At 38.3% G+C, this 12,618-nt stretch overlaps 1 protein-coding gene across 1 annotated transcript; it reads left to right on the top strand.

Moving 5' to 3' along the window:
- Nucleotides 1-1,860: 1,860 nt before the first annotated feature.
- Nucleotides 1,861-7,022, top strand: LOC103782399 (sorting nexin-20-like). The gene is made up of 3 exons (XM_008950168.1): nt 1,861-2,032; nt 3,587-3,738; nt 6,313-7,022. The coding sequence occupies exons 1-3, from the start codon at nt 1,867-1,869 to the stop codon at nt 6,979-6,981; spliced, it is 987 nt and encodes a 328-aa protein (XP_008948416.1). The 5' UTR covers nt 1,861-1,866; the 3' UTR covers nt 6,982-7,022.
- The last annotated feature ends 5,596 nt before the right edge of the window (nt 7,023-12,618 follow it).

Genomic DNA, 12,618 nt, shown 5'->3' with positions numbered 1-12,618 from the left:
CAGGTTTTTGTATTGATTTGAATTCTTTTTTTAATATGTAAGAATAGCAGCTTACCTAAAAGAGCTTACCATGATTTTAGCTGTGAAAGTGAAACTGTATATATGAGTACAGATAGTTTTCAAGGCAGATATATTCAAGGCAGAAGATTTGTGTATCATAACCTTCACTTCCGCGTTCTTACTAACAAGTATGTTGCATTTCTCTGGTAAATCATGTCTTACATATAATTTTAGTGTAAACTTTAATATAAATACAATTTTGCATATAAGTTTATACCGACTCACAAGGAAGACAAAAGTTGTCATTTGAATTTGGCCATTTTCAGATTCCTCATTTAATCTGCTATGTTTGACATTATCTTGACATAAAAACCAAATATTTGCAAGTTCATGCCTGTGGAATAAACTGTCATGATTTTCCAAAGACTGAGCAGTTCAATAATAAATAGGTGGCTACTCATCAAGTCCAAAAAGCAGATCTTCAGGGGGACTAGAACAACAGTGAGAACTTTTGCCTCCTAGTCCAAAGTAAAAAAATAAAGGCTTCCATGATGCTCTTATTAAGGAGGATGAAAACATGTATGTACTTGTTTATCCAAGCCAGGCAAAGGAATTGTGTCTGTTAGAGCAAAGTGGTTTGCACTTCCATTATTTCCAGTGGGGAAAGTAATTGCTTTTCTTTTTATAGCCTTTCAGTTTGCAAGAAATCAATAGGTCTGCTGAAGGCGTTTCCTCACCTCTGCATCCAGCATTGCATAACTGTGTGGTAAACAAGTGGAGGCAAAATGATATGTAGTAACATCCCTGTCCTAAAGCCTTTCATTACTTCATAACCACTCTTTGGGCATTATTTTTGCATTTGTACCAGGGAGACTTTTTTCTTGAAGCAGGTTGCTCTGTTATTTGATTTTCACCCATTGGCTGAATTGTGAGCAACTTCTCTCATGCTAACTAACAGAATACAGTGCCCTAGCAAAGTTGTTAGGATGCTCTTAGAACTTTTTTAACTGCTAGTATAACAAACACGCTGATGTAACCATCCTGAGTAGACACTCATGCAGGAGAATGGCCAATCTGGTCTATGGATTAGGGGTATATTGTGTTAAGCATTTTATCAGTATGTGACAGCATAGCAGTCCTAGCAGAACAGACATACAGATCTACTACAAGCACAGTATATAGGCTAAAAGGACAAATAAGTGGAGAATGCTTCTGTACTCTAATTAGAAAAATCAGTTCTCCTTCCACCTAGCCATTGTCAGATTCAGTTGTTTTGTTCTCACAGTACAGAGATAAGTCTCTGGAGAGACTATGAAACTGTGAATTATGACAAAAGTCTTGTAATATTTTATATATCACCTTATTTTGCCCTACAGGTTGTGATTAAGAACAGTTGGCAAGTTTTGGAGTCTTGAGGACAGTAAATTCTAGCAGAGTAAAAGAGCCAGGCTGCTAGTTATACTATAATCTCAGAGATTTTAGTACATCTGAACCCATATTTGCAAGTTTGAGGACAAAATACAAGGAGAAAAAAATCTTCTCCAGCTGAAGTTTATGAGAGAATTCTCATAGATAAGAATGAAGTTCCCCACCTAATCTTATTCAACATAACTTTGTATAGCTTTCATGTTTGATCAAAAATATCCAAACACTTTTTAGTGGTAATGGTAACAGGAACAGTCCTTCACTAGTAGCTGTGTAGATATTTCTATTTATTACTTTAGTTTTTATGAAACTATGGTTGCCCTCATACAAGCTCACAGAGAACAATGAGTAAGTCAATAAAAAGGTTATTGGAGTGGATCCTTTAAAGGCATGCTAATAAGAAATGTTTTATTTTTTCTGGTCTTTCAGTGATAGCTTGCAATGGACCAAGACTCACACTGCCCAGCAGAAAGGGAACAGCTGGAAGCTGTAAGCAGGATTACTACATTTTCTACCACAAGTCCATCTGATGAAGAACAAAATCAACCCAAAGCTGAGATTTCATGTCAAGTGAGAAAAGAAAACCCAGAAAAAGATGAGCTGCAAGGTTGATACTACCCTTTAATTTTATTTTTCATATACCTATTTATGCCATTAATCTTTTCTATAAAAAATTTTGCTTTATCTATTGCAACAGTAGTCCAGATTTACACTGATACACTCCACTGAAAATAAGCCTTGATTAAACTTGTAGTAGTAGTGTAGCAATAGTGAAGCAGATGTACATCCTGGTGTGCATATACACAAAATTCTTTCTTAATCCCTTGCACCTAAAATGTATTCCAGATTAAATTTACCAACCAGGGACATAAACAGCGGTCATCAGATGGCCTATCTCAGGAGCACACTTTCTGTACATCACAAGATCTGCAGTTCTTGGCAGTATCAACAAGGACACCGAGACTGAAGCTAATCTCAAGCAGTTTGCTCTCACATGCCTTATGAAGAGCCAGCATTGAACTTCTGCTACACCTAAGACTGCTGTCATCTATTATTAAATAAAATGTTATATATAATCTAAAACATATATAATGTCAGCAAAATTCTCAGCCTGCAAAGATGTCATAAACACCACCTCTCAGGAAGTACATGCTTTGTAGAGATTGAGCCAAACCCCAAAGGCCTTGATAATTGAAACTCTATGGCCAAATGATTAAGAACATGTAAAAGTGAGGCCGTTGAAGGAGCCCTATGGTGCCTTTACAATCCTATTTCTGTATCAGGCTGTTGCAGATTCCCATTCATTTGGAGTCTCTATTGTCTGAATGTTGCACACATTGCAGACTGACTTCAGCTGACTGCATTAACAGAGACATTATTGACTTAAAATTTGGACTGGTGTGTCCACTGAAATACAAATATTCCATTTCTTTTACCCATTTTGCTAGCCTGTATGTCACCTGATGAAAACAGTTGTCAGTAGATTTCCGAGACAGAGAAATTGCCCTTTAGAAAAGCTACATCAAATTCCCCTGTAAGCAAATTCTTCAGCCAGCTGTCCTACACTTTTATACATGCACACGTATATCTGTTTGTGTGTGTGTGAGACTGTGGGGGGGGGCAGGGGGGGGGGGGGGAAAGGGAGGGAGGTGATTGAAATTTTTGTTTAATTGTGAGATTGTTTAAAAAAAAAAAAAAAAAAAAAAAGGATGTGAGAATTCCTCCTGCAGCTCAGCTGGTTAGCTGAGTTTCTCCTTTAAGGTTAGGATAGTCATATTTTCTCAGCTTTCACCTATTAGTGCACAACCCCAATATTTGAACAGTGACAGTATTTGAATATATGTCTGATGGTGAAGCATATCTTCTGCTCAGACTGTGCCCAAGGTTACAACCTAGACATACAATACTTCTTGTCAGTATTTTTTCTGTAACTTTGTATTCTGCAGCTGACTCAGTGTCTCTCAAAATTTCAGACCACAATAGCTTTCCTCAAAGAATTTGGACCCGTTTTCATTAGTAGTGAAATAACTTATTTTAGCAGTCTCGAGGTCTTGCTGTTAGAGCAACAGAAATTCTAGGCTCTTCTTTCACAATAAACACATGAGAATTTTCTTTCTAAATGCAAAGGTTATAATCTGAAATACTAAATATATCTTTTTAGATTCCAATGCAACCCTAAGTCCTAACTCTGCGATGACCACTAAGGAGCTTCAGGAATATTGGAGGAATGAAAAACGCCAGTGCAGACAAGTCAGACTCCTTTTTGAAATTCCATCAACCAGAATTGTAGAGCACCACTTATCTAGATACGTGGTAAGCTAAGAAAAGAACATGTAAGATCATTAATTTTTATTTACTCTGTAGGGGTCTGCACAGCACACAGCATGCTTCACTACATGAAAGCCTTACCAAGGGCCAAGTTTTGCAAGCCGTGCTCATACCAAGGAGAACGCATTCTTGTGATCCTATGGGCATAGCTGGTGGATTCTGCTCCTAACAAAAAAGTCTGACAATCAGTTCACAAAATCTGCAGCAGTGGAAAAGTAATCTCAAGTAAATTAGTAGTTTGAGTATCCTCAACACCCAGAGGTTTGTCAACATTAAGGAAGTTCACACAAGTGTAAAAATACCAACGTTGTTACACTTCCACGGAGCCAGACTGCTGTAGCAGCTGCATTGGGTTTGTATGACTTCCACATCCATGATTTAGCTTAGCACAAGTGCAAAATTCTTTGATGTCGACAAAGTCTAAGACATCCTCTAGCTAGATCACTTAGGTTCCCCCTCCCTACATAGATTTCCATTAGATGGCATATTTCTGTCATGTTTTTAAGGTGAAGCATGAGTATGAGGGACAGGAACAACAGAAGAGGTTAGATTTTTGAATCTTTACTCACAATACTGACACTTGGGGTTTTTTTCCGATTCTGCTCCTAGCCTCCAGAAGGAGTGATCTCAAGCAAGCCTCTTTCCGTACTCCTGTGAAATTCAGATAGGGATGTTTTCCTTGTTTGCAACAATCTCTCAAATCTGTAGATGAAAAACGCTCAGAATCATACTAGTGTTGCTGATACTGGGTGATGCAGCTTGGTAGAATTTAAAGCAGGTAAATGTTCTGGAGACTGTCCTAAGATCTTGTTGCAGGCTATGCACACCTACTTAGATGCTGCCATTCTTGCATGCACTCAATGGCATCCAGCTTGTTGAATAGTTAAAAATTATTTCAGTGGAAACATGAGAACAAGAGTATCATTCGGTGCATGCACAACTAGTTAAACTTAGTCATAAGTTATACACCTAGGCAAAAAGATTTACATTATAACAAATGAGTCAGTTTGAATGATAGTCTAATTAAATGGTATTTCTTGCCTTTTTCATGCACATTCCACAAGTAAAAAACCAAGTGTTTCTAAATTATTCACTTAGCTGCCCTTGATAAAATGATAGCTTTAAAAATTGCTCTTATCACTGTTTTGGATATGTATCAGGCATATATACACTTCTCAGCAGGGAGCAGGACAAAGCATAGGAAAATGTCACAGTGCTTACAAATGAGAAGAGATGAGAGAAGTCAGCTCAAATTTAGAAACCTTTCAAACAGCATCTGTAAAGATCATTTATGAAGATTAAAAGAGAAGTTTCTCCTTATGGAAAAACAAGGAAGAGAATCAGACAGACACTAGTGCTAGAACTGGTTTGCACCCTTCAAGAGCAGCAAAGAAAACAACTGGTGCAAGTCAAACTCATCCAGGTCCTGTACAATTCAGTGGGAACAAGGTGAAGTTGAATGTGAAGTTGAATGTGAATATGGTCATAGTGCAAAAGTCAGCAAGGTCAATGGTCCATGTCCTTAGGTGGTGTATGGTGACACAGGTGAGCTGCCTTCAGTGGAACTCCACTGTTTCTATGCACATCAGGGGTTTGGCGCTTCCTCAAGATCATTTGGCTTGGATCAGGGCTAGAAGATAATCTAGTAGTACAAGATGTAACACAGGTTGATTTTGCAGCTATTTTTCTAACATCACATTTATTCTAGTCATTTTGAGACTAATGAAGAGCTGAGGAAGACATACTCTTGAGTACTGTTAATGTGAGACAGCATTGCTGTTAGTGAAGGATGCTGGACAGTAAACAGATTACTGTAGAAATGTTACTTTTTTTTCATTATTTATATGCCAATTAAGTTTCAATAACAGGACAATGATTTAGATGGGGAAGAAGGCTTTGGAGTTGCTCCATCTTATTTTTGCACACACCAACTATTACTGCCAAATAATCCTCTTTCACAGCATTAATAACACCCCCAAATCCCAAGAAATGTTTGAAACAAACAACATTTCTGAGTATTATGGCCACTATAAAATAGATTACATTCAATATTAAGTCTGGAAAATCCATTCAGTTCACTGAAGATGGTTGATTGCAACATGATTCTATGATTGCAGCAGCTGTGGCTGTTGTAAACAGAGTACAGCTACAGAAATGCTTTCTAAGTGATTTTTTGTGCTTCTGTCTGCTGCTAGTTCACCTTGCATGATGGGATGTGTTAGTGCATTGTTTGTCTTCAAATGACTTGCACATTAAGGCTAAGTCTGGTCATGAAAGTACAAAACAGCAGGAGGTGGGAATTGTTCATTTGATGGCTGCAGATTTCAAAGCTCAGGCCTACGCTGAGCGTGGACCGTAACCCCAGGCAGCAGCTAATGCAGCAGCACTGCTATAAGCCACAGGTGTATACAATATTACACCCATAAAATTGGTGCAGGAAGGCTTGGGGTGGTGGAATACGCGTGCAAAGGCTTTTCAAAGCATTAACAGACAAAATCTGACTACACCGGGACTGGAATAGTCCTTCTCATGCTTATTCTTTGGCTTTATTATATTCAGATGTATAAAATCATCGTTTTGCAAACCGGGAGTTTTGACAGCAACAAGTCTGTAATCGAACGGCGTTATTCAGATTTTGAGAAACTGCACAGAAATCTGCTGGAGGAGTTTAGTGAAGAAATGGAAGATGTGACCTTTCCCAAAAAAACTCTAACAGGGAACTTCACAGAAGAAATAATAAATGAGAGAAAATTAGCTTTCAAGGACTACCTGAGACTTCTATATTCTATGAAATACATCCGAAGATCAAAAAAGTTTATTGACTTTTTAACAAGGCCAGAACTTCAGGAAGCATATGGCTGCCTGCGGGGTGGCCAGTACTCCAAAGCTTTGGAAATCCTTTTAGAAGTCATTGGTCTGCAGGAAAGGCTGACAAGAGGCAACCCTGTCTCAATCGTTCCTACTCTCTGTGCTATCGTGGTGTGCCACAAGGACCTGGAAAACCCAGCAAGTGCCTTGGAATATGGAGAAAAAGCTCTATCACACCTTCATGTGCATACCAACCACAGGTATTATATTCCATTGTTAGAAACAATGATCACTTTGGCATATGAACTTGGCAAGGATTTTCTGTCTTTGCAAGAAAAACTGGAAGAATGGAAGGCAAAAAAAGATCCCATACGGGTTTTTACCCTGAAAGAACTTGCAGTTCGGGAGTATGTACAATGAACACAAGAAACAATTTCATTAAAGAGGAAAGCTCCTTTTCCTGAACAAGAATTCTTGATCAAGAGTAAGAACTGGATATTACCTGTTTGACTAACATAACTTTATAGTAATAGAAAAAAATTAAGTATCCTCCATGTTCAAAACGGACATCATGATTAACATTTATGTTGGAAAATATTGTAGTTGTGGATATGAGGAGCATATAAGCTTATTAAGGTTTTTGGAAAGAAGTTTGCAACAAAAAATGTTTATGATTTGCTTATTTTGAACATAGCCTGTTTCGTGTGAAAAGTCAGAATAGGAAAATACAATGTATAGAGCACTTAAGCTGCAGAATCAGAGGCATTGCTTGCTCATATGGAAACTACTTTTCTAGAAGAGAAATATCTTCTTGGTTAATGCAATCTAAATGATGCATCTTCAGACACTGAATGTAGATTTTTCACTCCTCCAGCTGAAGCCTGGTCAAACAGCACTTTGCTGCTTCTGAGAATTACAAGATCAATGTTGTTCCCACTGAAGTTAACTGCTGTGGGTAGGAGGACCTGGGGGGAAGCTTTACAATCAACTTTGGTAGGAACAAAAAATACAAAGGATGAACATTCCATTAGAGAAGAGGGACTATGCTTTGTTTCCCTTTTGTAGGCAATACAGTTTTATGACTCGCATTGAAGGTACATTCTTGTTTGGGGTGATCTTTAAGTACAGTTCTGACCATAGTAGAAAATTTATACCATGTGTGCTATGTATATCATGGAAAGGAACCACAGAAGGGTGCTGGTGGGGAGAACATCTGGCTAATATAATGCTAGCATTTAATTCTGATTATCAAGCTGTGAGACACATGGTTAACAGACAATTGGTGTTGAGCCTGTGCTCCCCTGTTGCCTTTCAGAGGTTTATGTAAGTTGGGTGTTCCCTTAGTTTTACAGCAAATATCATCGTGGTGGCACTGCAATATTATAGCTACTTCTTTCAGGGATCAAAGCTGCATATACAAATACTAAACTCGTCTCGGCCCTAACACTCCTATGAAAGCTTCCTAAGAGCTGAAAAAGTGTCTATTTACTTCCTGCTGTAATTGCCGTCAACTCCATTATCTCTCCCATACACTTATTTTAATAATCTGGTAAATTCATTCTTATAAATATTGTAATTAACAAGTCAAGCTAGCATGGGTCATTATTCTTTTCTAAACATAGTCAACTGAGTACTTTCAGGCCTGTACTTCAGGTACAGATACTACATGCACCACAATGACACTGTATATAAATTAGGTATAACTGTATTAAATGACCTCCCAGACACATAAGCAAGTCAGGTAATTGAAAGTGCATCAAACCTGAAAAATGTTGCTGTGCATTGTTACAAGAAGGATGGCTTGGAAAAATATAGAATAATAGGAATATCTAGGTTGGAATGTTAATACTGTAAGTAGCTATTAACACTAAGCATTAAACTCAAAGGATGTGGATTAGTCATTTGCCAACTATTTTTTTTTCTACTTATACAAAAGTAAGAGATTCAAGAGCAATTAGGAGACTTAAGAACTATTCTTCCCACAACATACCATAGTGCAGGACCGTTCAGATGGATCAAAGGTAACATCTCCCTCTAGGATCATGTCTGAATCAGACAAAATGGCAAAGAAGAAAGCATGTCTGGGGTCTGTGTCACACTCAGTGGCTTGAAGTTAAGGCAGAACGGAAGTGTGGCCATCACGCTGCTCTAGTTCCACAGCAGTTTGTGGTGAAAGACACAGGTGAAAAAATAGGGAAAAATAATTTCACCCCTTTGGCTCCCTCCTGCAATTGTGTGCAGTGTCTCAGGCACAGCTGCCTTGGATTCTCCTCAGGTTCCCGTGGGGATGAACATGAGCAGCTGATTGTGTGCACAGACCCTCATCTTACAGCTAATTACAAGGTTAGGGGGTCCGTAAGTACACACTGTCCAGCAAGGACAAGCACTGGGAAAGTGACACATCAGAGGGATCTTAACCTTTACTTGTAGTAATGCTCTAACTTTTCACCTCTGAAGGATTAACTGATCCAAAGCTAACCAATTTTTGTTGGCGTGGCAGTGCACATTAGGAAGATAAGGAGGAGCAATTTGGCTGAACAAAAAATTTGCATAATTCAAAAGACACTAAAATGCCAACCCCCACACTGTTTTGTTGGGGTAAGCCAAAATTCCTCTGAAAATGCTTTTCCATACAATGTACTAGCAGAGTTTTGTCAGCAAAATGGTCCTAGAATGGGTCACTGTCCTTATCCACCAGAAGGCAGAGGTAGTCTCCTGTATTATTGAGGAAAATGAACTAAAGACAGACAGGTATGGTGTGAAGAAGGAACAATGTGTCTGTTGGATAATTCCCCCACAATGAACTTCTTTAATGGAGAGCCTTTTCAGTGGGACATCTATTGCCACTGGGACATCTATTGCCACTGGCCAGACCGAACAACTTCAGAGCTTCCCAGGAAGAACGTATTATCTGCCTCACTCAAAGGGCTGGTTTCAAGTTCTGCTGCATTGAGACTTCCAGTCACATCACTTCACGTATGAATCCACAGAGCCTACAGCATGTGTCATCAAAGGGTCAGCTGTAGTGTTCAGAAAATCAGTTTGTGATGCCTGGATTTCACCTGCAGCTCTGCCACAGACTTGGCCTCAACTTCGCACAAGTAACTTAACCTCTGTGCCCGTACTTCCCCACCCGGTACATCCCTAGCAAGTTTCTCATTCAGAATTTCAGTACTCACTGAATAGAAAAGCTGTGAAACTTAACCAAATAAGTTAACTCCAACATTTAGCTTAGGTATGTACATTAGGAATGAGGCAATTTTGATTTATACAAGACTATCTAATTTCATGAAGATACTTGAAACAGAAGAGAAATTAGAGGCAATAGTTGCCAAACCTGGGTGCTTATTGTTGGTGGCATAGTTTCTTACTAATGCAGTCTTATTTTAGAAGCAGGCATTATTCTCCTTATACACTAGAGAAGTTACAAAATTATCTCTTTATTCTTTATATCAACTGGCACATCAGCTCCATAGGCAATTAGCCAGTTTTGATTTCTTAGCTGTATACTCTCAGAAAACAGGATGGACCTGCCAAAAGAATTCTGCTTTAATTTACTCACATTTCAAAAGTCAACTTCTGCATATTCTTTTTCACTTGATTTTTTCAGCAAAGTGAGTATTCATCAATTACATGTTACTAAAGTAAAAGGAAATGGCGTTCTTGCTCCTGTACCAGCCTTACTATCTTCCACTTGGAATGACAGCCTGTGAGGGTCAGGTTCCCTCTGCCCTTCCCTCTGTGCAACATCGTCTTTCACAGTTAAAAACGTGTAGCCAGGTAGGGTAGATTTCCTGCAGGGAGTCAGGGAAGGTTAGTCTCCTTCCCCATTAACATCACCCAGTGCAGGGGTACAGTAGTGGCTGCAGAGCTCCCACTCACAAATTCAATCAGTCCTGGTTTTTTTGTAAGAAAATTAATGATAAATGAAAAGTAAATGGGTTCTTTCCACCTGTCACCACATCTTGCTTTTCCTCTGAATAATGTTTTAAGAACAGCTCAAAAAGAGAATAGCTATCATTTTCATCCTCATTTACCTGGTCTTGTTTATATGTTGCCTTTCCTTAGCTCTGGTTAAGAAGCCATTGGGGAAACAGTGACTAAAATCCTTGTGCACTCTCCATGCAGTTTGCATGTTGTCCCCAGAGTACACATCCCACCTCTCCAGGTTCTGGCCCAGCTAAAGTGAATAGCACTGCATCAATGAAGCTGTTTTGGAAGAACAAAACTCTGGGACTACTTCATGTGCAAGAACAGAACATAAATCAAGTAAGCAAGTGGTTCCTGCTTCCAGACAGCCGTTTTACTTCCACCCTACATTGCTGTACACTATTTGTGTGATAAAAGCCTGATTTATAAATAAATCCATTCCATGCATTTCCTGTCTTCCAAAACAATGGCGTGCTTTTTCCCAAAAAAAAAAAAATAAAAAAAAAAATAAAAAAAATTCATTGGTTTAATAAAAAAAAAAAAGAAAATGAGCAGCTGATGGCATTTGTCCTGTTTGCATTATTAACATTCATCAGCCATTCTCGGTACCTGGAAGGCAGCTGGAGTCAACAGACACAACGTCTAGAGAGCCAAGCTCTGCTCTTGGCAACATCATAAAACCCACTGAGTGGCCTTGATCAAGTCTAATCAAATCTCAGATTTCTTTTGAACATCAGTATTGTTTTGCCCTCTTCTATAAAGCTATGTTTTTCTTATATTTTACCAGTACATTCCAACGTATCATTTTCCCTATTTTACAGCTGGGGGAATTTTGGTACAAAAAAAGTGATTTTTCCAAAGGTCTAATACAGCGGTCTAGAGACCACTGTGAGTGTCTGGAGAAATAGTTAAGCCCAAGTGGCATCACAGCTTTGCAAAACAGAGATGTGTCACAGTTGCATGTTCATAATTTCCTCTTGCATGGACAACCACAACACAGGTTCATTTTTGCTCAATACCATACACCTGAGAAAATAGCTTGTGATGTCTATGGAAAACAGTTGAGTAAGTCTGACTAATTAATATATTTGAAGAACTAATAAGTGGTTGAATAGTGAAAATATTTTAACCACCACTATATTAAAAAAAAGCAGAAAGTCTTGTGTAGGAGATTTTTAGAATATATTAAAAAATGCCCAAGCTTCAATATAATTTTCCACAAGGAGCAGAAAAATATTTTCAAACACATTTTTGTAGTTATAATAATTTCTTAGAACTGCAGTATTTCTTCCAACTGCTCTTGTAGTCTAAACAAGAATCACAGTCAAGACATAGTACCATATATATTAGCAAGTCTCTTGATATCCACTTTTTTCAACAACAGCACACAATGCAACACAGCTTTTCAGTATGATCTTACTCCTCACGTTGTCATTGACACCACTGCAGTACAACAGGTAACAATCCAACTATAAGTTCACAGTTCATTTTTTTCTGGAAAAAAAATGGTCAAAAGAAGAAAGTATTGTCCAACCAACATCTGCCTATCATGTCTAACAAACCACAGGCTGCATACATACAAGCTGGAAGAAAATTTAAATAAAATCTGGGCAGATCATCTCCAAGAGTCCATGGAGAGTTGTCTTACGATCTATTGAGCTTTGCCCCATTTCCATATCAATTATTATATCATTTGGGGCATTAAGTAGATAATACTGTTTACACAACTTTCTAAAATAAATAAAGAAGCCCATGAGGATGCTTAGTTACTTATGAAACATATGCAGACAAGATGCTCTCTGTGCAATGCAGCATCTTGTTTACAGGGAATCCTGTGATCTTTATCACACACTTGTTACTAACTCCTGTTATCTGTTGTATCACTGGAGGATAATATTTGCTTTCCTGAATCTTAATAAGGCTAAATACATTTACTGAATTCAACAGATTTGTACGAGCAGCATGGGAGTGGAGTTCAGGACACAAGATGAAATCTAGGTTTTGTGGCTCAGACAGCAGCTGAGCAAATCAAATCAAGAATGTTTATTTTCTGGTTAGATCAAAGGCAGGAGCAAGATGTCTTGAAAACCTAAACACAGTTGTAATGATGTAAAATACTAAATGTCA

This window comes from Merops nubicus, unplaced genomic scaffold, assembly GCF_000691845.1.
Source record: "Merops nubicus isolate BGI_N331 unplaced genomic scaffold, ASM69184v1 scaffold48791, whole genome shotgun sequence".
Lineage (NCBI taxonomy): Eukaryota > Metazoa > Chordata > Aves > Coraciiformes > Meropidae > Merops > Merops nubicus.
The sequence above is the reverse complement of the archived record's forward strand: the minus strand, read 5'-3'. Positions and strand labels throughout refer to the sequence as shown.

Coding starts and splice junctions, on each gene's coding strand:
- LOC103782399 (XM_008950168.1), top strand. CDS start 1,867: ATGGACCAAGACTCACACTGCCCAGCAGAAAGGGAACAGCTGGAAGCT. Junction 2,033..3,586: donor AGAAAAAGATGAGCTGCAAG/GTTGATACTACC, acceptor ATATCTTTTTAG/ATTCCAATGCAACCCTAAGT. Junction 3,739..6,312: donor ACCACTTATCTAGATACGTG/GTAAGCTAAGAA, acceptor TATTATATTCAG/ATGTATAAAATCATCGTTTT.